The sequence below is a fragment of the Aegilops tauschii genome, chromosome 7, assembly GCF_002575655.3.
Source record: "Aegilops tauschii subsp. strangulata cultivar AL8/78 chromosome 7, Aet v6.0, whole genome shotgun sequence".
Classification (NCBI taxonomy): domain Eukaryota; kingdom Viridiplantae; phylum Streptophyta; class Magnoliopsida; order Poales; family Poaceae; genus Aegilops; species Aegilops tauschii.
This window is the reverse complement of record NC_053041.3, coordinates 587,296,502-587,321,131: the sequence shown is the minus strand read 5'-3', so window position 1 is coordinate 587,321,131 and position 24,630 is coordinate 587,296,502. Positions and strand designations below refer to the sequence as shown.

General features: G+C 50.5%; 5 protein-coding genes and 1 pseudogene across 5 annotated transcripts; 2 read left to right on the top strand and 4 right to left on the bottom strand.

Moving 5' to 3' along the window:
- Positions 1-206: 206 nt before the first annotated feature.
- Positions 207-5,715, bottom strand: LOC109747893 (BTB/POZ and MATH domain-containing protein 1-like). Its single transcript, XM_073505299.1, has 3 exons — positions 5,629-5,715; positions 4,809-4,900; positions 207-1,766 (listed from the first exon to the last, which is right to left on the bottom strand). Exon 3 carries the CDS (start codon positions 1,366-1,368, stop codon positions 349-351), a length of 1,020 nt encoding a protein of 339 aa, XP_073361400.1. The 5' UTR covers positions 1,369-1,766; positions 4,809-4,900; positions 5,629-5,715; the 3' UTR covers positions 207-348.
- On the top strand, positions 2,359-4,814 carry LOC109747904 (uncharacterized). Its single transcript, XM_073505300.1, has 2 exons — positions 2,359-3,542; positions 3,672-4,814. The coding sequence occupies exons 1-2, from the start codon at positions 3,251-3,253 to the stop codon at positions 3,734-3,736; spliced, it is 357 nt and encodes a 118-aa protein (XP_073361401.1). The 5' UTR covers positions 2,359-3,250; the 3' UTR covers positions 3,737-4,814.
- Positions 4,808-6,756, bottom strand: LOC141020641 (BTB/POZ and MATH domain-containing protein 1-like; annotated as a pseudogene).
- A 1,637-nt stretch (positions 6,757-8,393) lies between these two features.
- Positions 8,394-10,149, bottom strand: LOC109747905 (BTB/POZ and MATH domain-containing protein 1). Its single transcript, XM_020306953.3, has 2 exons — positions 9,881-10,149; positions 8,394-9,806 (listed from the first exon to the last, which is right to left on the bottom strand). Exon 2 carries the CDS (start codon positions 9,745-9,747, stop codon positions 8,626-8,628), a length of 1,122 nt encoding a protein of 373 aa, XP_020162542.1. The 5' UTR covers positions 9,748-9,806; positions 9,881-10,149; the 3' UTR covers positions 8,394-8,625.
- A 9,976-nt stretch (positions 10,150-20,125) lies between these two features.
- Positions 20,126-20,620, top strand: LOC141027447 (uncharacterized). The gene has a single exon (XM_073504478.1). It carries the CDS (start codon positions 20,126-20,128, stop codon positions 20,618-20,620), a length of 495 nt encoding a protein of 164 aa, XP_073360579.1.
- Positions 20,621-20,952: 332 nt separating this feature from the next.
- LOC109747906 (BTB/POZ and MATH domain-containing protein 1) lies at positions 20,953-23,027 on the bottom strand. The gene is made up of 2 exons (XM_020306954.3): positions 22,597-23,027; positions 20,953-22,286 (listed from the first exon to the last, which is right to left on the bottom strand). Exon 2 carries the CDS (start codon positions 22,224-22,226, stop codon positions 21,198-21,200), a length of 1,029 nt encoding a protein of 342 aa, XP_020162543.1. The 5' UTR covers positions 22,227-22,286; positions 22,597-23,027; the 3' UTR covers positions 20,953-21,197.
- Between the last annotated feature and the right edge of the window lie 1,603 nt (positions 23,028-24,630).

The window sequence follows — 24,630 nt, the reverse complement described above, 5'->3', positions numbered from 1 at the left end:
AGGCGCGATTTGTTATTATAGGGAAAAAGTAAATGGGCTTTGTTCTTCCTGGAGACGTGGAAACGCACAGCTGAGGACCCTAAATTTTCTTTAAAAACGCTGAGTTCCCTAATGGTGGATCTAAAAGAAAGTGCTCTAATGGTATAATTCTCCCCCTTTTTTTTCTGCCAACACCTGCCGCAGAGACGGCGCAGGAGGCGGAGCTGTTTTATTCCAAAAGAGAAGAACTCACACTGTCACACATAGAAACAGATAGCCAATCCTGAACATTTTAGCGGTAAATTACGTCACACTAATTAAAGGGAAACACAAGTTACTAGTACAAAACATTCATCAGCAACCCATCAATTATTTCTCCCACGCGTAGACTTGAGAAGATCTGCCAGCACAGAAGAACAGCTTGCAGCCTACCCACACAAAAAAACAGCTTGCAGCCAAATCCTTATACCCCTCCGTCTCCAAGACAGCGTCAATAACTTCAGGTGTGCTAACGATGAACTCGACACAGCTGGCCTTGAGACGCAAACAATTGTGCTGCTCCGCCAAGGCTAAAGTCGTCGCCGCCGTGTCAACGGTGATGCCACTGGAGAGCTTGTTTTCACAGAACATCTTGAGCTTGTCCAGTCCATACCTGTCAGCTGCCACAAGAAGATGCTGAGCCATCACCGCCTCGAGCCCTTGCTCAAGCTCGGGCACAGTGTCGGTGTAGATGAAGTGAAGCATGGCCTTGAAGCCTGCCGCCTCTATACCATCAACCTCAACATCTTGAGACACCTTCTCCTTCATCTCTCCAAAGAACTGTGCCTTGAAAACAGGGGATCTCGCGGCAAGTATGTTCTTATGCGCAGCAAAAGACTCATCAGATACGAGAAAAGTGACATCTGCCCCCATCTCGGTCTGCGGGAGATCACCGAGGTTCTTGGGCAAGTTGGACGATGGCACGGGCATCTCTTTCGCCGGAGAAGTCGGCGCCGGCGACTCCTTGAGCACCGTGATGGTGCATTCCACGGTCAAAGCATCGGCAGCGAGATAGCCCTTGTTCTGAACATCACTCACCGAGACGAGGTAAACAAACGGTGTAGAATTCTTGGGACGCCCGAATACTCCCGGCTGTTTCTTCACTGGGGTTTCGTACCACAGATTTGGATTCACCGCCTGGCAGCGTAGATTGGCCCTCACAGCAGGGGTGTTGGGTTTGCTTAGCAAGACAAGGCGCAGCGCCACCCACTTATCGCCATCGGGGCTGCCCGCCGTCCATGCAGGGTATACACATATCTCCCACTCATATCGGCCGACGGCGCACATGCCGGATCGGATGCAGTCGTCGCTGCCTATGGTGACCATCGTGCGGAAACCGTCGCGCAGCATCGGTCATGCTGGCTCCCAATGCCATTGCGAGAGGGTGGACACTGTATTTTTTTCACTAAGAAAGGCTGGAGACGGAAGATCTTTTTGCCGTGTGAGAAGACCGTGGGGTGGTGCAGATTTATAGCACCCGGTTGTGCATGGCCTGGTCGATTAATTACCCATGGAAACGAACAGGTGACGAGGATCAGTCAATGCAGAATACGAAGAAACTATACCTGTTGGCCTTCTCGACGGATGGATGTCGTAATGGCCCGGATTAATTGTTGGGTCGCTTCGGGTCGGGTGAACATGTTGTCAAGCGTTCAAAACGGGAGTACTAGTACCTGTGCTTCCATTGCATGTGTTACATCCAGCTTTTTTTTAAGAAGCCTCAAGCGATCAACGATTTTCTTTTTTGCCTGAAAAACAGAGCAAGCATTGTCAAGGCTTTGCATAGATAAATCTGATACGGAAGAATGACCTAAACATGACACAAGAAACTTTCCACCATCGGCTATGCCTAGATTCTCGCAGGATGCCGTGGGACGTATACAACTGCACAAATCAGACACAGTAGTATGGCGGCTTCGCAGATTCAGGTGTTGGGTGTGGCTGCAGCTGAGCATGTCATGTCTGCACACTCTGAATCATCCTACTCTCAAGTCTTAACATCACTGAAATAGCACAAGTCTCAACCAAGTTGGGCACACGTATTAATCACCTTGTGCCAATATTTGACAAGCAAAGGACACGAATACCGAATCTAGGATAATTTATCCCTGAATTAAATCGAACTGGAGTGCAAACTCGAGCAGTAAGTTGCTCATAAGACTACCCACAGTGGGAGTAACATAGGTAGTAACATCACACATATCTAGATAAAATAGATGATGTGGCAAGCAATAAATGAAGAAATGGAGGAAAGTGGTAACATAGCTAGTTACTAGTAGTATGAGTAACATCACACATATCAAGGCAAAATGAGTCTATAGCCTAATAAATGAAGTGTTGCATGTTACACACATATGTTACTCCCCACTATAGAGGTAGTAACATAGACTAGTAACATGCACATGTTACTAGTCTATGTTACTACCCATTGTGGCTAGTCTGAGTAACATCACACATATCAAGGCAAGATGAGTCTATAGCCTAATAAATAAAGTGTTGCATGTTACCACACATTTGTTACTCCCACTATAGAGGTAGTAACATAGAGTAGTAACATGGGCATGTTACTACTCTATGTTACTACCCATTGTGGCTAGTCTAACATATGTATAGTGGGCATAAGTTTTCGGTTTTACACTTCAACTCTTTCTGCCCCGTGCAGACTTGAGAAGCTCGGGCACCACCATAGGACAGCTTGCCTCCAGATGCTTATATCCGACCGCCACCAACACAGCATCAAGAATTCTGGGAGTTGCGCTGCTCTGCTGAAGCTAGAGTTGTCGCTGCCGTGTTGACGCCGACGCCATCAGAGAGCTTGCCTTCACAAATTTCCTTTCTACAGCTCTCTGCTGCTCAGGCATAAACTAGTTACCTGCTGTCAAGTCAAGGAAATCTGATTTCTCCCAGCTTAGCTGTAGTGTTTTACAGCTAAACACATACTAGTATTAGAATTTGAACCTTCAGTGGTATATAAACAGCAGTGTATCTGAACTGCATTCTGTTTTCTTTCTCCATCAGATAACCCGGCGGCGATGCTAAGGAAAATCGTGCCCATTTCATTTACCGGGAAATACACTACAAGGGTCAAATCTCAAATGTCAGTTTTGTCCTCGGAGCTCCGGTGCCCACATAAGAACCCACACAGCCTCACGCTCTCGCCACAACAGTTCTCTCCTCTGCCTCCCTTGATCCCCGAGAAGGAGAAGAGGCCACAGCTTGCTCGAGGAAGGAGATGAAGGCCAAGAAGTTGAGGGTGGCCGCCATGGCCGCGCTGTGCGTGCTCCTGGTCCTCGTGGAGCAGCAGCAGGTGGCTGCCATGTCCGAGTTCTGCCACTGCTACAGAGACTGCTACTCCGAGTGCAGGCAGGACGCACCGCGCTGCCTCTGCCTCCCATCCTGCGTCAACTACTGCAGCTCCAGCCCCGGCACCAGCCAGGCCACTGTCGGCGCCGACGGCGGCGCGACATGCAGGATGGCCTGCAAGCTGGACCTGAGCGTCTGTGGCTGGTCGGCGGAGCCAGACGGTAAGACGGCATCACATTCCTTTTTCATCTTTTGAATTGACGAATTAAATCTGTGTTTCCTATTCTTTTGAGAAGGATTGTTTCTTCTACTGTTCTGATTATTTCTGTTCTTGTATTGCAATTTTGCAGATGCAGCTGACGCCACGATCTGCATACAAAACTGCAACAGGAAATGGGGCCACAAGGCCAATTGACTTCCAAGAGCTGGCTGCTCCGCTTTTAGAGAAGAGAAAAGAAATTGAAGAGCTAGCTTCTCGATCATGGGATCGTATATAAATGATGTTCAACGTCTGTGATTGTAGCAGCAAGCAATAACATGAGTTTCCGTTGCTGCCATCTATACATAATTATGTTTAATCTGACTTTGATTTGGCCTACCCGTGACTCAATCATAAGAACCAAATTTGTCTGTCTTTTTTGTTGCCACGCAAAGTAAGGAAGAATATGTTTCTCAAGCTAGCTCATAGTGTAGAAGAGTTAAACTTCAAATGTTCACCAACTCATCGAAACCTTGGAGAAAGGAGAAAAATTAACATGACTCAGAAGCAAAGTAGCATCGCTACTGGATTTTAAAACGAACAGCAGTTATGGATGTGTAGAGGCAAATCAAGGCTAATAAGGATTTGCCTTCAGTTTGCCGATCCCTGTCCTCATAAGAATAACTAAATAATTCGCTCAGAAGCAAGTCAGGCTTTTGAGTTTTTGCTAGGAACAAGCGAGTCATTTTATTTCTTCAGGAGCAATTTTGCAAACATATCTATATATATCTGTGGGATAAATATAGATATGTTGAAACCTCTAATTTTTTGTATACTTGAAAATACCGGCTCCCATGGAGGTTGGGAGCCAATTGACAATTTCCAAATAAAATGGACATATTGACAAGGATAATGTGGAATGGTGCTCGGATTCTCTGTTTTCAAGAAAATATGTTTTTTTTCGTCCAAAATAAAATAAAATATTGGCACATGTAGATTACTTATATTGTGTTCAATTTTTTTGTTAAACTCATTACATCATCGTTGGCTGTGGATACAAGATTCTCACAGATATCTAGTTGCTACTACCTCCATTCCAAATTAATAAAAGTTATAGTTTTGTCCTAAGTCAAACTAATTTGTTCCTAATCACTTGCAGTTTCTTGTAGTCGATGCATGATGGCAAGAGTAATTTATGAAGAATGATGTTCTAGCTGCAAATGAGTCACTTATGCATGACAAATAACATTCATGAGATAATATCATAGCAAAAACTGCATGTCCATACCTAGCATAAATTGCATTCCTGGAGATCTTTGGCTTAAGCACTCTAGGCAGTCAAGGCTTGTTCAGAGGGACCTGATCACGAAGAGATCAAACCTGCAGAAAGCATCGAAACAACACACTAAGCTTGCATGCTTTAGTTCATTCGAAAGACAGGGTACAAAACATAAGTTAACTAGACATGGAAACATGACAAACACAAAGAGAGACTATGCAACATCATATTTTGGACATCAAGTCCCACGCGCAGACTAGAGAAGGTCACCCAGCATTGGAAGGTAGCTTGCTGCCAGATGCATATACCCCTCCGTCGCCAAGACAGTTTCAAGAACACTAGGCTGGTTCAGGTGTTGGTTATTGGCCTACAACACAGAAAGCCCCTTACTTTGTAACTAAGACAATCAGATGGTACTTAGTTTCCTGGTGCTGTTCCGAAATCTGATGTGACGATGTGTTCAAAAGAATTCGCGGCACACAACAATACTACAAGGTAAAATAAACATCAGGATTGTGTTGCTGCAGTCTGCAACTGAGGAAATCATGACATCACCGAAACAACAAAGTTTTACCAAGCTGGGCACACATAATCACATATGCATCATTGTGCAAATAATGACAGCACAGAACAAGAGGGCTACCAAAATTTGGACCATTTAGCACTAAATTAGATCAAACTGGAGAGGAAATGCAAGCATTAAGTTGCTCATAACATACGTAGATGGACATAAGTTTTCCAATTTAGGTGAATATAGACACATGTTTCTATTAGACTACAGATGCATGGCGACCATGAACAGAGACTACAACAGATTTAAATCTTGGACCTTTAGCACCCTTACGGTCACCAGTCAACTCTTTCTGCCCCGCGCAGACTTAAGAAGCTCAGGCAACACCATAGGACAGCTTGCTTCCAGATGCTTATATCCATCCGTCGCCAACACAGCATCAAGAATTGCAGGAGTGCTAACGATGAAGTCGACACATTTCACCTTGAGCCGCGGGCAGTTGTGCTGCTCTGCTAATGGCAGAGTAGTTGCTGCTGTGTCGACACTGATGCCATCAGATAGCTTGCCTTCGCAGATCTCCTTGAGCCTGTCCAGTCTATACTTGTCAGCAGCTGCAAGTAAATGCTGAGCCAACATCGTGACTGCCTCATGCTGAAGATCAAAATTCCAGCACAGAGTCGGTGTAGATGAAGTAAAGCAACGACTTGAATACCACCGCATCAATGTCCTTGATCTCCACGCGCTGCGAGAGCTCGTCTCCTTCATGTGGCCAAAGAACTCGGCCATCAGTACAGGGGACCTTGTAGCCAGAATGACCTTGTGTGCAGCGAAGGACTTGCCGGACACGAGAAATGTGACATCCGCTTCCAACCCAGTACGCAGGAGCTCAGCAAGGTGGTTCTGCAGGATCGGTGATGACACAGTCACTTCTTTACCTGGGATTGCTCGTGCTGGCAAATCCTCCTTCAGCACCGTGACGACGCATAGCACGGTAAAAGAATCATTCCTGAGATAACCAGATGATGCTAGGCTGCCCGTCGACATGAGACTAACTGGAAGCGAACAATCTTCACGGACGAAACGCGAGCACATCTGCAGACACCGGGATACCCATGAACGGTCGAATATACATGACACACTCTTTTCTTCAGATGGTCAAAGCACGCTCCTCGGATCAACTAGACGACAGCTTAGGTTCGCCCTCATGATGGACGGGCAGGTCTCGCTGAGGAACACGAGCTTCACCGCCACCCACGGGGTGCCGTCGCGTGCGCGCGGCATCATCGCGGGGTAGATGCAGATCTCCCACTCATACCCACCAATGTTGTAAGTGGACTTGATGCAGTCCTCGTTGCCCATGGTTTTGGTGGCACAGTAGCCGTCGACCTTGAGCAGCTTCATGGAGCGAACCACATTGGTGACGTTTTTGATGGCGGTTTCCTCTTCGGTTCAGATCAAACGTTTCTGCGTGGAACAGTTGCAGTTCAGTGCAGGTGAGACAGGCAGGGTTACAACTTACAAGATCCAGAGCGCGGCTGAGAGCGAGCGAGGAGGCAAAGGCAGCCTGACCGAGCCACCGGAGAAGAAGGGTCCCGAGCCACCGGAGAAGAAGGGTCCCGAGCCACCGGAGAAGAAGGGTCCCGAGCTTCCGGAGAATGGGCCGGCGGAGGAGGCGGTGAAGACAACGTACGGAGGGTTAATCGGGTGGCATCCCGTGAGTCCGGCAAGCAGATCCGAACAGATCCGTGCTACAGCGGCCTGATTTGGGTGCCAACAAGCCGGGTCTGCCGTGTCCAGCCAGCGGAGAGCTGTAGCGGTGGAGGGGGCAGAGGGTGAGGGTGACGGCGGCGCCCCAAGGAGAGGGCGCACGGGGTGGTTACTGGTTCCGACGAGTGAGGTGATGGTGATGGTGGGATAGGGAAAGATGATGGTAGCGAGGGAGGTAGGATGGAGGGCGAGGGAGAAGCCGCCGTCCGGCAAGATGGCCGCGGCGGCGAGTGGCGTTGACGGCGGGTGACTTTCCAGTGGAAAAATGACTGGGAAGTGGGCCCCGTTGGAAAGAAAATTCTCCAGCGCCGAGTAACCTTATTCTAGTCGGAAAAGGAAAAGGAGACGCGCCCTCTACAAAGCCACACCGCCGCTTTGATTAAAAAAAAAACCAGGCCGCCGCCGCTTTGCCGCCGGCGATTGGTTCGTGTTGGTGTTCGTCTTGCTCAGATCGGATCGCCCATTGACGAAACCAAGGCAAGATCCGATGCCTCGCGTGCTGTATCACACAAGGATCCGTCCTTCTCCAGAGCCGAATCCCCACTTCCTCGCCCCGCTTCTGGTCGACAAACGCCAGCGACTGCTCATGGTGACGCCACGCCATTAACGCCTACCACCACCAGCAGCAGCAGCGGTCCTGCGACCCAACCGGTGGTGCCAATTCTCCTTCATCGCCAACCACAAATTGTGGTCAGCCTCTGACTCTGACAGCGATCGGTACAGTCCGGATACCCCCGACCAAGACTGGGTGGACGGGGCTGGTAGTAGCTCTATTGAAGCAGTTGGAGCAACCAGTTAATGTTGCCAGAGTATTAATTGCAAATTAACAAACTTACAAAGGGAAAGTTGTATCTCTACTCCCATTAAACTGTAGTGATATTGTTAGAAAAGTAGTTGTCATTTGTGTTATCTGGTCATGTCCAGTGTTGTCTCGCTAACACTTCAGATAACTTCAAATAAGCATCCATCATAATGTCAGAGCCCATACACGGGCACTCACGAGTCACAATTATTCCTTGAATCTTAGGCCGTAGCATAATCGTTAAATCTATGCTTAGACTAACCTAATGGATCGCATTTTACTATTGTATAAAACAAGCAATAATTTAATGTGTTTTCTGGGAGGAAATTTGAGCTCTCTTGGGTTTGTTAGTAAGAGCCATATCAGAATTAAATTACTGTAACTCTGTTTTCTCAAAAAATAGGATGCCGGCTCATATTTTTGCTTAGTTGCATGGACGCGGGCGGGCTGGAATTTACTCTAAATACATGATATTCAGTTCACCACCATCACAAAAAGACATGAGCTTCTGGACTAGTCAAGTTACTATCCTGATGTTCAGCTCATCACAATCACAATCACAATAATAGCACAAATTACATCAAAGGAAGTGGAAATGTAAGCAAATAGATGCCCAGAGCATATACAGACGTACATAGGAAGGTTTTAAATTTTATTGAAAGACGGCATATGGCAGTATACTAGACTTCAAACAGATACAATACCATGGACTATCAAATCTTGGCCCCACGACTCCAAGATATGCTTCAAGTTTTTCTTCCTCGCGCGGACTTGAGAAGGTCAATCACCACCAGTGGGCAGCTTTCCTCGAGGTGCTTAAACCCCTCCGTCGCCAACACGGCATCAAGAGTGGCAGAGGTTCTGATAATGAAATCAGCACACGTCGCCTTTAGCTCCGGGCAGTTGTGCTGCTCGGCTAAAGCCAAAGCTGTCGCTGCCGTGTCGATGTTGATGCCACCAGAGAGCTCGCGGGCGCAGATGAGCTTGAGCCTGTCCAGTCCATACCTGTCAGCAGCAGCAAGCAGATGCTGAGCCATCACCGTCGCCGCCTCCGCATCCACCTCCTCCTGTTGTTCGAACTCTGGAACAGAGTCAGTGTAGACGGCCTCCGCATCCACCTCCGCCTGATGTCTGAATTCCGGCACAGTGTCGGTGTAGATGAACTTAAGAAGGGCCTTGAACACGTCAGCCTCCATGTCCTCGATCTCCACACTCTGCGAGCACTTCTCCTTCATGTTTCCAAAGAACTCGGCCATGAAGACAGGGGACCTTGCAGCGAGGATGAGCTTGTGCGCAGCGAAGGATTCGCCGGACACGAGAAATGTGACGTCCGCTCCGGTCTCGCTCTGAAGGAGTTGAGCAAATTGCAGGTGCAGGTTACATGATGGCAGATGCAGTTCTTTAAGTGGGGCTGTTGCATCTGGTAGTTCCTTGAGAACGTCAAGGGTGCATTGCACGGTAAAAGAATCATCCTTGACATAACCCGATGCTTCAAACTCATCTTTTTCCATCAGAATCACCGTGTACGAGGTGTCCTGGGGCTTCCTGAATGTTAGAGACCGACGATCTTCTCTAGATGGTTTAAATATTCCTCTCGGATCTACCAAGCAGCAGCGCAGAGTCGTTCTCACAGCCCCCATGCGGGCTTCACTGAGGAAGATAAGATGCAGAGCCACGCATCTTCCGTTGACATGATTGGACTCCCGGGACCTTGGATATATACGGATTTCCCACTCGTACCCATCGACATTCCATCTGGATTTAAAGCAATGGTCGCTGCTGATGTCCCTTGTCAAGCTATAGCCCTTAATCTTGAGCAGCCGCACCGAGCGCACGACATCGGTGAGGTTTGTGCAGGCCTTTTCCATGGCGAAGACCTGAGAGTGGTCACAGTCGAAGCTTCGCCTAAGAGTGAAATCAAATGTGTCTGCGTGGGAATGGTTGTGGATCAGTACAATTTAGCACTTCTCTTCCAATATCAATATAAAAAAAAAAACTCACCGCGCAAGGAGGCGAAGGACGACTCGCTGTGCCACCAGAGCAGAACCAGTCCGCTGGCGACGCGCTTCGTGCCCCTGCTACTTCGGCGGGCCTTGCTTCGGCCTCACGCCAACGACAGAGGAGACGAAGAGAGTGAGGCAGGCTAGCTCTGGACACAGGGGATGGGGGAGTAAAGAGGGAGAAGAGAGAGGTTACAGAGGGAGAAGATAAGAGTGTGCACCCAGCAAGAATAAACAAGACGACACCAGCGACTCGCGTTGATGGTGGGCGACCGAGTGAGTGGAAGGTGACTAGGTGAGATGAGTGGAAACATGAAAATATTCACTCGAGCAGGGCCCCTTGAAATGAGAAAGTATGCAAAGAAAGGGACATTTATTTAACAAATAAAAATTCCCCACCACCTGATCTGACCATTTATTCTGCCTAACTGCTTTCTTTTCTACTACTCTAGTTTTTTTTAGGTACTCTACATTATTATCTTATAATCATCAAGGAAAGCAACAGGAACAGTCAACTATGTAAGGTCTCCTCAATCTCACACGAACTAGCTTACCCGGTGGGATCCAATGGATACACAGGCAGATTAACTGAAGTCGTCGGAGAAGAAAACAGAGGTAAAAACCAGAGCGGAGACATAGGATTTGGCTGAATAATCGGGAGCCTTCCTTTTTTCTTTCTATTCTTTCAGAGTAAATAGTTGGGTATGTTAGGTTGCAGCACGATGCACCTCACCCTTGTTCAACCTTGCTGTCGATGCAGCAGTACCTGGCCATGTCAAGCTACACCACATGCTGACACTTACCCTGTCTCTACTGCTTATCAGGTTGCAGCGCTGTACATGACTGAAAACTACACCGGGTCATGTGCTTATACAAATTGCATCAGGCCCCAGTTTAACAGTGTGCTTAAGATACAAAATAAACAAACTCACCAACTTACAAGGTCAGGTTCTAACAAACTACACTCATGCACAGACTGAAACTCATCTACACCATGACATGACACAAAAACTTATTCGTTTGCAAATCGATCAAAACCATGGCCGACATCGTTGCTCCAGCACTCAGTAGTAAAGAATAGGGCTTTCCATTTTATATACTAGATCAAAGAGAACGACAGCTCTCAAGAAAAGAAGGCCGTGACACACAAACAAATGCCACTGGCACAAAGTCAGATCCATGAGAACACACCTTCAAAAAATCATCGGTGCCTAAACGAATGCCACTGGCACAAAGTCGGGGCCCAAGGGCCTTATTCGCACCCAACATTGTCTCATAGCTGAGACACTACATTCAGAGACAACCTACAAAATGTCTTGGATCCCCACACCTATTATCCTACTTTTCTACCGTCCACGCTGATCGTGGTTGGTGCCACCTTCGGGACGTCGCCTTGAAATAACTTCATGTTATGCAATTTATATATGTACAGCTACAAAACAAATGCAGGCTGGGTAATCCACAAAGCCTGCACAATATACTGCAATTTTCCACTTGAACTTAATATAGAGTCTACTTTAACCATAGTGATATGCATGCTTCGTGTTGCCCACTGGCATCCCCAGTTATGATCTATAGCATAAGAGCATCTCCACTCGTTGGCGCCCCCAGGAGGTCTTTTTTTCGCCGCTTGGGGTCGCGCCGGCGGAATTTTTGGCTTGGGGAGGCAAAATTTCCCAGCTGTCCCCCCACCCAAGATGCATTCCGAGGACGCGTGGCGGCACCCCGCAGCTCGACACCGGCGTACGCCACCGTCTCCAGCACCGTCGAGGACGCCCGCCACCGTCCGCCGCGAGCTCCTTGGCGCGGGCCTCGCCGACAAGGTCGCACTCACGGTGCCCTCCTTCCACGCCGCGGTCCTCCTCGCCCGTTCGCGCCCAGGCCGGCGAGGCCGGAACGCTCGTTGAGGCGGCGCTGCAGGTCGCTTCTCCCCGCACGCCGCGCAGTCAGGCAGCACCGGGTTCATCCACGCGTCCGGGGTGTGGTCGTCGAACGAGTGCCGGTTGGTGACGACGAACTCGCGCACCTCCCGGAACTTGGGCGCCAGCGCGTACACCACGGTCGGCGTGCGGCTGCAGCGCCTGCACCGGCCTCGCCCTCGACGGATGTGACGTCCCATGGCCCATGGGAATGGCGTCGGCGGCCCGTCCGCGGCGGCGCCGAAGTCGGACGGCTGCTCGTTGCTCGGGCGGCGGCGATGGCCGAGGGCGGAGTCGTTGAGGCGGCGGCGGGTGGCGGATGCCGGCTGGGAAGGAGGAGGGGTCGGAGGAGAGGGGCGCCGCGGCTTGGGCGGCAGGGTCGGGGCCTCGTCGGCGCGCTCGAGAGAGAGAGAGGCATGGGAGGGGAGAGAGGAAAAGAGAGGAGAGAGGGTGAGGGCACGTGGGTGGGGCCCAGATGAAAAGAGAGGCGAGAGGGAGGTGGAGGGTGGGCCAACCGCAAAAAAAAAAAGAAACTACCGGCACACCCAGTTGCCCCCCAGGGGGCTGGGTTTGGGGTGGGTTTGCCAGCGTCAGTTTTCTCCAAATCCGGCGAAAAGTGGGGCTTTGGGGGCGCGAGTGGGAGCTTTTTTTTACTGCCGGAGCCCAAAAAGTGGCTTGGGGGAGGGGGGGGGGCGTCTTGGGGGGACGGCTGGAGATGCTCTAAAGGCACCAAAAAAGTAAACAACATAAAAATATGGATTTTTTTTCATAATTAAATTTCTGGCTTCTTGTAATAAGAGTCGATGCATCACATATGTCATTTCTAAAGAAGAATAATACTATAAGCTGTAAATGAGCTGCTTGCACATGACAGATAACATTCATTTGATAAATTCTTAGCATCTACAAATAACAAAGTTGCATGGCTGCCATACCATCAATTATATTCGTGGAGTTTGGAAATCATCGACTTTCGAACAGTCAAGGCTTGTTCAACCGAGTTTTGAATTTCGGCCGAATTTCGGCTATCTCGGCCGGGGGCGAAAAATACCTTCCGGCGAAAAAATGGATTTTTGTCAAAATTTGGTCAAATTTGGGTCAAATTTAGGCCGAACTTTTGAAAATGGCCGAAAATCGGCCATCTCGCTCTGGGGCGAAAAATTTCACAAACCGAAAGTCAAAACCTTCAAGTGGACCTGATCAGGAAGAATCCATACCTGGATAAGGCATCAAAACAAACACTAAACTTGCCCTTTGTCGAAAAAGAAGTCTTAACAACACTGGAAACAAGGTTCTTGCCAAGCCCTGCACACACTGGTTATGTATCAGATAAGCTTATAAGGAGACGGATAATGAAACAATTTGCAACGAGAAAATGTCAGATGCAGATATCAGAGGGAACTATGAATCTGCAACATTTTGTTAGAAAATGCATTGGTTTCTGGTTTGCATAGAATAAACAGGAATGAGCTGAAGAGAATAAACAGGAATGAGCTGAAGAAGCAGCTTTATGAGCTTTCCAAAACCGCTCTTTGGGGCATGAATGACAACGCCAGCCCGGGACCGGATGGCTTAGGCCCTGCCTTCTTTAAAGCCAACTGGGATTTGGTTAAAACTGACCTTCTCAGTCTGCTGCACGGGTTCCACAGCTGCTCCGCGGATCTTAAACGGATCAACAAAGCTTTCATAGTTCTCATCCCCAAGAAAATTGGCGCCAATGAACCAGGGAGCTACCGCCCTGTGTCCCTGCAAAATTGCGCTATAAAAATCACCTCCAAATGCCTCTCTAATCGGACTCAACCTTCCATCAACCATATGATCCACCATGACCAATCTGGTTTTGTCCGGGGTAGAGGGATCGCAGACAATTTCACGCATGCTGCAGATATCGTCCAGTCTTGCTTCAAGCGCAAAAAGGCTGCTATTGTCCAAAAAGCCTTTGACTCAATATCTTGGGAGGCCATCACGGCCGTCTTGCAGGCGAAAGGTTTCCACCCTCTTTGGTGCTCCTGGATAGATCAACTCAACTAAACAGATCGAGCCAATCCTCTGTGCTCCTAAACGGGACCCCTGGGCCCTGGTTTCACTGCAAAAAAGGTCTGCGCCAGGGCGACTCCATGTCCCCGTACCTATTTATCCTCATCGCTGACATTCTTCAGCGTCTTATTCTGCACGCATCGGCTTCGGGGCTCCTTCACCATCCTCTAGACAGCTCTCTCCCATGCCCAGTCCTTCAGTACGCCGATGATACTCTAATTATCCTTCAGGCTAGCTTGGAGCAATTAATTCACCTCAAATCAATTCTACTAGAATTCTCGGCCGCCACCGGGCTTCAGATAAATTTTCACAAGAGCACCTTCGCCCCTATTCATGTGGATGATGCTCTCGCCTCCTCTATGGCTGCGGTGCTGGGCTGCCCTGTGGCCACCTTCCCTCAAAGCTACCTGGGCCTACCTCTCTCCACTCACAAGCTTAACCTATCGGCTTTTTTCTTCATCATAGACAAAGTGGATCGGAGACTCGCTGGTTGGCGGGGTCTGCTGCTTTCCTTAGCCGGCAGGGCCATCCTAGTGCGGGCGGTCCTACGTGCCCTCCCACTCTATGCGATGTCTGCCCTTCTGCTTCCTCTAGGTACAATCCAGGCCATCGATAGTCGCTGCCGGGCTTTCTTCTGGGCAGGACAGGATATGATCTCTGGGGGTCAGTGTAAAGTTGCGTGGGATGCGGTCTGTGCTCCCTTCTCTCGTGGGGGTCTTGGGTTTCTGTCGTTGCATCAGTTCAACCAGTGTCTTCTCCTCAAACAATTGCTCAAAATTCACTCACACTGCATAACCTCCGAGCCAAACCACCTGGCCTCCACCTACGTGTAAACTGATTGAGTACTTTCCTTGATTCCATACAGAGTACAGGTGGGATTACATATAGGAGGGCAGCGCCCAACCGAAAGCAGTACGTGCACGGGGATCGTGCGTAGATCGTGGGCTGAGCACAGTCAGCGGTCTAACACCCCCCCCCCCCCCCCGCAGTGTCAGCGGAGGGCTCGACGACGTTGAGACTGGCTCGAATGTCGAGGAAGGAAGCAGTTGGCAGTCCCTTGGTGAAGATGTCGGCAAATTGCGCGCTGGTGGGGACATGCAGAACACGGACATCCCCTAGAGCGACCTTCTCCCTAACAAAGTGTATGTCTATCTCTATGTGTTTAGTACGACGATGCTGTACAGGGTTACATGACATGTACACAGCGGAGATATTATCACAATAAACGACGGTAGCTTGATGGAGAGGCCGGTGGAGCTCGCTGAGAAGGTGACGAAGCCAGACGGTTTCGGCGACGGCATGGGCGACGGAGCGATATTCAGCTTCAGCGGATGACCTAGAAACAGTGAGCTGTCTCTTCGAAGACCATGAAATCAAGTTATCACCCAGATACACACAATAACCAGAAGTGGATCGACGAGTATCCGGACAGCCAACCCAGTCTGCATCAAAATACGCTGTGAGAGTGGTGGGAGAGGAAGGTGTGATGGAAAGACCATGATCAAGAGTTCCTTCGAGGTAACGCAAAATGCGTTTAACATGATTGTAGTGAGGAATACGCGGGTCATGCATGTATAAACAGGCTTGTTGGACTGCGTAGGTGAGCTCAGGACGAGTTAGAGTCATGTACTGAAGGGCTTCGGTGAGGCTGTGGTAGAGTGTGGGATCAGAGAAGGGCTCGCCATCGCAGGAAAGTTTAGAACCCGTTTCAGCTGGAGTGCGAGAGGGATGGTAGTCGGACATGCCGGCCTTGGAGGGAAGATCGATTGCATATTGACGCTGAGAAAGAAAAAGGCCGGAGGAGGAACGAGAGACCGCAATGCCGAGAAAGTGATGAAGAGGCCTAAGGTCGGTCATGCTGAACTCGTGGCGAAGGGAATGGATGATGGTGGAAAGAAAAGAGTCAGAAGAAGCGGTGAGCACGATGTCATCTACATATAAGAGGAGATATGCAATGTGTGTGTCTGTTTTGAGAATAAAGAGGGAAGAGTTAGAACGAGAAGGTTGAAAACCGATGGTGTGAAGAAATGTGGCAAAACGTTGAAACCAAGCCCGGGGCGCCTGTTTGAGACCGTAGAGCGATTTTTGAAGGTGGCACACATGGTCAGGGAAGGATGGGTTAGTGAATCCAAGAGGCTGACGGCAGAAAACGGTTTTGTTGAGAGTGCCGTGCAAGAAAGCATTCTTCACATCCAATTGGTGAATGGGCCAAGAAGAGGAAACGGCAAGACTAAGAACCACATGAATTGTGCTGGGCTTAACGACAGGCGAGAAAGTTTCGTCGAAGTCAATGCCGGCTTGCTGAGAGTCACCGCGGCAAACCCAACGAGCTTTGTAGCGAGAGAGAGACCCGTCGGAGTTGAAGTTGTGCCGAAAAACCCACTTGCCGGAAACAACATTAGCATCGGCTGGGCGTGCAACAAGAGACCATGTGTTGTTCTGCAGAAGAGCGTCATACTCCTCCTTCATTGCGTGGAACCAGTTGGGGTCAATAAGAGCGGCTTTGTAAGAGTGTGGTATGGGGGAGAGAGAAGTGGATGAAGCGGTGAGGTTGAGGCGTTTAGCTAGTTGGCGGAATCCTGATTTGGCGCGAGTATGCATGGTGTGATCATTAGTGGTAATAGGTACTGGTACGGCAGCGGGTGGTAATGGATGGTGTGGCTGGGACGTAGAAGATGGAGGAGAAGGCGGGACGTGTGGATGCGGTGGTGACGAGCAATCAGAGTGCGTAGGAGAGGTTGCATGGGTGGGGGACAAAGTTGCATGCATGGATGTAGTGGCGGGCCCAGGCGAATCTGTGGAGGGAGAGGTGGCAGGAGAATCTGGGGAGGAGGGGGCGGATTGGCCAGTGGATGCCATGGGAAGACGGTCATTGGAGGGAGGCGGGGTGGATCCCGGAGAGGATGGCCTCCTGGGCGCGAAAGCAGTGGAGGGGGCACGGGGATCGATAGAGATAGTGGGGGCTGGTAGGGACGGCGATGTGACCACGTGAACAGGGCCATGCAGGCCATGCATGGAGGCCGAGTTGGGGTTGGAGGATGTAGTGATTGGAGCAGAAAAATCTGGCGGGGTGTGGAACACAAAGGGAAAGATGGTTTCGTCGAATGTGACATGGCGAGAAATATAAACGCGACCAGTTTGTATGTCAAGACAACGACATCCTTTGTGCGAATCAGAGTAACCGAGGAATACGCAGGGCAAGGAACGAGGGGAGAGCTTGTGGGAGGCTGTGGAGCTAATGTTTGGAAAACAGAGGCAGCCAAAATTGCGTAGGCTGTTGTAGGAGGGTGGGGCTAGAAATAAGGATTCGTACGGGGAAGACTTGGGGCTGGTGGTGGTGGGGCGAATGTTAAGAAGATATGTGGCGTGACGAAGCGCTTCGGCCCAAAAATGAGGCGGCATGGAGGCCTGGATGAGAAGAGTGCGCAGGATGTCGTTAATGGTACGAAGGGATAGCTCCGCTTTTCCGTTTTGAGATGAAGTGTATGGGCAAGAACAGCGAAGGAGAATGCCATGTTGTAAGAAGAATTCTCTGTTGCGAGTGTTGTCAAATTCTTTATCATTGTCACATTGCAAAAAGCGAATGGGAAGGGAGAAGTGTGTATAAACATAGCGCTGAAAATTTACAAAGAGTGGGTGAACATCAGATTTAGAGCGAATGGGAAAGGTCCAAATATAGTGAGAATGATCATCCACGATTACAAGATAGTACTTAAAACCAGACACACTAGGGATAGGCGAGGTCCATAAGTCACAATGCAACAACTCAAAAGGAAAAGTGCTAGTAGTAGTAGATGTACTAAAGGGCAAGCGAACATGTTTGCCCAACTGACACGCGTGACAGAGAGATGCGTCATGAGAGCCTCGATCATGCGGGAGTTGGAACTCTTGAAGAAGCTTTGTAGTGGTGGTGGCGTTGGGATGACCGAAACGGCGATGCCATAGAGTGACGGAGGCATGCATGGCTTGAGGTGAGGGATGGAGTGGATGCGCCGTTGATGGTGTAGAGATCGCCAGAGCTATTGAACCGAGCTATCACCGCCTTGCTGTGGAGATCCTTCACAGACAACCCAAAGGGATCAAACTCAACAGAAACTTGGTTATCTATGGTAAAACGACGGACAGAGATCAGGTTTTTAATTAAAGCAGGAGCGACCAGAACCTCACGAATAAGAAGGGGTGAGCGAGAAAATGAAAGAGAGGTGGTGCCGACGCATGAAACGGGTACAGTAGAGCCATCACCAATGGTGATAGAGGGAAATAGAATGGAGGGATGGATGGATGACAGCGTACTAGATGATGCAGACATATGCGAAGATGCACCGGAATCAAAAATCCACTCCGTACCTGTGTCCTGGGTGGTAAGTGAGTTCAGGGCGGCGATGAGAGCAGCTTGATCCCAGGTTGGTGGTGCCGAAGTTGTAGCAGGGGGCGCCAGCTGGTGGGGAGATGCAGACGGCGACGCCAATGGACCAGCAAGATCCCAACCTGTTGTAGGAGCGCCGTAGAGGTACGGAGGTGGTGCTGATGGAGGCGCCGAAGATTGGTACAGAGGGGCATAGGCCGTGTACGCATGCGGCGGTGGCCGGGAGCCAAGAAGGCCGGGAGCCCCGACGGAGGGACGCATGCCGGGCGCCCAGGCTCCACTGTATGCAGGAGGAGCACCGTAGGGGGAAGGCACGGTCCAGGGCATCGGCCATGCCTGAACGAGCCCCGTCCAGGGATCAGCAGTAGGCCGCCATGTTGAAGAAGCCGGGGGCGCCGGTGGCGTTGGCGCCGATGGAGGCGCCAGCGGTGGAGGCGCGGATGACGACGAGGAAGCCGACGAGTGCTGCTTGGGCGGTCGATAGACCGGGTTTTTGCCCTTGTAATTTGGACTTGGACGCCATCCGGGAGGCGGCTGCGGGGTGGGCGGCGCCGAGGATGATGCTGGTGGCGACGGAGCAGGATTGGCGGCGGTGTGGAAGAGACGCGGAGCTCCGATCTTGCGCGCCGGGTTTGCTCCTCGAGCTGCAGCATCGACCTCGCCTCGGACAGAGACGGAAGGGGGCGAAGCAGAGGAATCAGCGACGCCTGCTGCGCGAACTGCTCGTCCAGCGTGCCCATGAGAGCGTGAAGAAGAGAGCGATCGGCAACGGTTTCCCCGAGTTCCCGGAGTTCATCGCCAATCGCCTTGATCTGTTGACAGAAGACGCCAACAGGACGATCGCCCTGGGTGATGGTGCGGAGCTCGACGTTGAGGGCCGAGATGCGGGCGTCGCGGTTGTCCTGAAAGAGACGCCGGAGCTCTATCCAGATGTCACGTGCGGTGGCGCCGTCCTTACGACGAGGTTGAACAGCTCGGTGGAGATGCGCGTGTAAAGCCACTGGATTATGGCGAGATCGTCTTTGAGCCAGCGAGGATTGTGCGGCTCGGGAGGAGAGGCGTCGGAGATGTGGTGAAGCAGCGAGCAGTGGCCGAGGTGGATCTCGAACAAGTGGCGCCAGTGGTAGTAGTTCCTGCTATGGAGATCAAGAACAATGGGGATGAAGGGAGTCACATCGGTGATTGTGTCGCTGAAGGAGAGAGAGGGGATAGTGAGGGTAGTAGTGGAGGAGGTCGCCGGAATAGTGTGGCTGCCGGCGGCCGGTTGGGAGGGATTGCCGGCGCCGGGGTTGGTCATGGCGCTGGAGTTTAGGAGAGGATCGTGGGAGACTTATCTGATACCATGTAAACTGATTGAGTACTTTCCTTGATTCCATACAGAGTACAGGTGGGATTACATATAGGAGGGCAGCGCCCAACTGAAAGCAGTACGTGCACCGGGATCGTGCGTAGATCGTGGGCTGAGCACAGTCAGCGGTCTAACACTACGGATGGAGCCACCGCCGTGACCTCGGCGACCCAGCGCGTCTTGACACTGTCATCTGGCGCGACATAGCAAAGGGTCTTCCTCTGCTCCGTGCCATCACCAGGGTAATCCCTGGCGATGGTCGCTCCACGGCATTCTGGCTAGACTTATGGATCCCTAATCACACCACCACTCTAGCGGTTCAGTTCCCGGCCATTTTTTCCCACACTCTTAGACCTAATGCTTCCGTTCCAGCTGTTCTAGCCCACCCACAACTAAACACCTACCTCGCCCCTCGACTCTCGCATGCTGCAGAGAGAGACCTCGAATCTATCCGCTCTATCCTTGCCATGTTTTCCTTGAATGAACAGGTACCTGACCGGAGAATCAGCAGGCTCGAAGGTAAACCTCTGACCACGTCCTTAGCTTACGGGGCTCTATATATGGATGGACCGGCCGATGGACCCGATGGCGCCTGCAATCTGGAAGAACTATGCCCCAAACAAGTGCCGGCTGTTCCTATGGCTAGCGCACAAAGACAGGCTCTACACCAACGAACGAAGATTCAGGAGGGGCATTGCGACCACGGCCTCTTGCCCCTTCTGTAACAACTCCGAGTCTATCAACCACCTGCTTTTCACGTGTGCTCAAACTCGTCAGATTTGGGCTGAGCTCAACTCTCTCTGCCATACTACGCCCAACTCCATTGCAACATGCTGTGGCTCATTGATGAATGACAAAGTCCGATCTACAGTGATCATCGCTATCCTGTGGAATATCTGGAAGCGAAGAAATGCTAAAGTGTTCAGAGCTGAAACACAGGATGCGTACAAGCTGCTCCGCGCCTGCGCGGACGATCTCATGTTATGGTCTAATAGATGCTCCTCCGAGCTAAAGAAGTCTCTTCTCCTAGAGTGGAGATCAATGGTGTTGCTCTTAGCTGGGAGAATGTAACTTTTCTGTTTTTTCCCCATCACCTTCCCCCCCCCCCCCCCCCCCCCCCCCCCCCCCTCTCTCACCTTGTACCTCCTCTTCACCTGGTTGTAAGTTCACGTTGATTTAATATATTCGTTCAGGCCGGCGTAAGCCCGCCGTTGCAGCATCAAAAAAATATATTTTGACTTTCTTAAAGGATGAAAAATATTTGTGTGAGCCGGGAGCATGTGCTGTATGCCCGGACTTACCACAGATCTGGCAGCGCACGCCATCCGGACGAGACTTGCTGGATCCGCCGCGGAGACCTGGATTGTGTGGCTGCGGCTGTGCAAATCATGTACAAAACTATACACGCTCTGGATCATCCAACTTTATTTATCACCTTGTACTAATTTGGACAAGCATTCAACCAAATCTTGGACGACGTTATACTAAATTACATCTAAACTGGAGGAGCAATGAAAGCGTTAAGTTGCTTATAACATAACATATATAGATGCACACAAGTTTTCCATTTTACGTAAATGCAGACATAAGCTTTACTACACCACACATGGATGCAAGCACAAAAAGAGACTATGCACTATGCTACCCTTCAACTCTTACTCACATGGACAGACTTGAGAAGCTCGGTGAGGACCAAAGGGCAGCTTTCTTCAAGGTGCTTATACCCATTTGTCGCCAGCACAGCCTCAAGAACAGCAGGCGTGCTGACGATAAACTCGAGACATTTGGCCTTGAGCTTCAAGCGACTGTGCTGCTCCGCCAAAGCAAGAGTGGTCGCTGCGGCGTCGACAGTGATGCCACCAGAGAGCTTTATTTCACAAATCAGCTTGAGCCTCTCAAGCCCATACATGTCAGCGGCCACAAGCAAATGTTGAGCCATCGTCGTCACCTCCTCGAGCGGTCGGTCAAGATCAGGCACCGTGTCAGTGTAGATGAAGTGCAGCATGGCGCTGAATGCCGCCGCCTCCATGTCCTTGATCTCCACGCGTGCTGAGCACTTGTCCTTCATGTCTCCGAAGAACCGGGCCTTGAAAACCGGAGACCTTGTGGCAAGTATGTACTTGTGTGCAGCAAACGACTCGTCGCACGCAAGAAAAGTGACATCGGCTCCCATCTCGCTCTGCAGGAGTTCGCCGAGGTGCTGGTGCAAGTTGGTGGATGGTGGTGCGACCACTTCTTCAGCTGGGATGGTTGGCACTGGTAACTCCTTGAGTACCGTGATCGCGCATCGCAGAGTCAGCATATCATCCTTGATATAACCGGATGGTATCTTATTTCTGTCCATGAAGACCAGTGCCCCGAAGTCTTGGGGGTGATGGAAGGTTTCTGACACACCGTACTCATGATACGGTTCAAGCTCCCTGCTGAGATCCACCAGCTGACAGGCCATGCTCGCCCTCACGCCCCACTGTGTGCGGGCTTCGCTGAGGAAGACGAGTTTCAGAGCCACCCATGTGGTGCCCGGATAGATAAGGACTTCCAGCTCGTACCCATCGACAGTCCATGACGACTTGAGGCAGTAGTCGCCGCCCATGCCTGCGGTCAGGCTGAAGCCGTCGATGTTGAGCAGCCGCGCCGAGCGGGCCACCTGGTTGAGGCTTGTGCAGGCATTTTCCATGGCGAAAGACCGGAGAGTGATTGCAGCTGAAATTTCTTCTCTGCTGGAGATGGAACGTTTCTGCGTGGGAACAATTGCAGGTTAGAGCATCTCTACCAGATCCCGTATACCGCTGTCCTGCAAATGTCGTTTACAGTATCCTGTAAACAAAATTTGCGGGACGGCGGATGGATCGGCAAAACAGATCTCGTAAACTTTGCCGGATTTCCAACTCGATTTAAAACATATAGTCCGCGCTATCTAGTTCTTCTTAAAACTACTAGGATAGTTCATACATAGCATAGGCTAGTTCATACAAGCAAATTTAAAACAACTAGATAGATAGTTCAAGAGTTAGGCCGTCTAATGGAGGCGGCAAGGGATGACTCACCGCGCCAGTGGTGTAGATGCCTCCGCTGGGCGTGCTTCTGGTCGCGGCCTTGCTTGCGAGTCGCGCCGACGGAGGAGGCAGCGAGGGCAACGGCTAGCCTCCCAGCGTGCGCGAGGTCGATAGGTTGGTCTTCCGGCGTCAGCTAAGAGGACCAATCCGGGCTGTTCCGTGCTCCGGCGGCCGGATTTGGGCCCCGACGAGCCGGACCCTGCTTATCCTATCCAGTGGAAGCGGCGGCCGGGGAGAGGGACTAGGGGTAGGACGGCGCCGCGGTCAAAAAGAAGAGGGAGGTGGTACCTGGGGAGTAGGTGCGGTCCGTGCGGAGGTGGAGGCCGACGCGGCGGGAGGAAGGGAATGGTCGCGCGCTCGCGCCGGCGATTGGCGTTCAGCCGTTCACGGCGGAAGACCGGGGGTAGTGGGAAGTGAGGGGCATGGAAAAGGACCGGCTTGACCGGCGAACGTTCGTTGGATGGCAATTGCGAACGATTTTGATGGCAAATTGTGTTGGTCAAGGATGACAAATTTAATTAGACAACGCTTCGGTTCAGTTTTTGTCAGGATTTGTGGTGCTTACAAATTAAAATTTACATCCTCGCAAAATATAAGTTACTCCGCTCCGTTTCAAAATAGATGACTCAACTTTGTACTAGCTTTAAGGAAGTATCTCATAAAAAATGTTTGATTTGTCATCCCTCTCAACGAACGTCAGCCGAATAGCATTGTCGCATGGAAAATTGATTTACTCAATGAGAGGGTATATTGATAGCTTCAAGATGAAGGCATTTTCCATGTGTAAGCCACAGTTTCACCATCTTATTTTTCTGGACCAGAAAAAGTATTTTAAAGGACCTTTTTGAAAAGGAGGATGATCACCGGCCTCTATATATGGGCGATGCATGCAACAATTTTATTAATTATTCACAAAAACTTTATAAAGTAATATATCAGTAAGTATGAAGCCACCGGCTTGGCAACATCTGTCGCTACTCTTATCCACTTGATGAAGGGGTGCCGATTGTCCGAGCCGAATACTAAACAGACCTTGCACTAAAGCCTAACATCTAATGCCGGAGGCCCCAACCAAGCCCCATGCCAGGTTTGGGACACACACTGGTCTGATGCACTCTCAGAGGTTGTCGCCGCCGTCTTCCACCTATCCATCTTCAGAGCAAGTACTGACGCATCGACTTTGCCAGGCCTGTCGTCGACGCCCCACCGCTTCAGAGAACGCCTCCTCCCTACGCGCGTCCACCATCACACATCCGTCGCAGAGACCCTGCCGCCGAGACTCCAAGTCGTCGATGCGTCACATTGAATGCTGCTCCATGATACGTCTCCAACGTATCTATAATTTTTTATTGTTTCATGCTATTATATTATCCATCTAGGATGTTTTATATGCATTTATATGCTATTTTATATGATTTTTGGGACTAACCAATTAACCTAGAGCCCAGTGTCAGTTTCTGTGTTTCCCTTGTTTTTAAGTATCGCAGAAAAGGAATACCAAACGGAGTCCAATTGACCTGAAATTTCACGGAGATCATTTTTGGACCTGAAGAAGCCCACGGAGCATCGGAGATGGACCAGAAGAGTCCCGAGGCCACCACGAGGGTGGGGGCGCCCCCCCTACCTCGTGGCCGCCCCGGAGACCCCCCTGACTTGTTCCCGACGCCAACACCTCTTATATATACCAAAACTTCCAGAACATAACCTAGATCGGGAGTTCCGCCGCCGCAAGCCTCTGTAGCCACCAAAAACTAATCGGGACCCTGTTCCGGCACCTTGCCGGAGGGGGGAATCCCTCTCCGGTGGCCATCTTCATCATCCCGGCGCTCTCCATGACGAGGAGGGAGTAGTTCATCCTCGGGGTTGAGGGTATGTACCAGTAGCTATGTGTTTGATCTCTCTCTCTCGTGTTCTTGATTTGCCACGATCTTGATGTATCGCGAGCTTTGCTATTATAGTTGGATCATATGATGTTTCTCCCCCTCTACTCTCTTGTAATGGATTGAGTTTTCCCTTTGAAGTTAT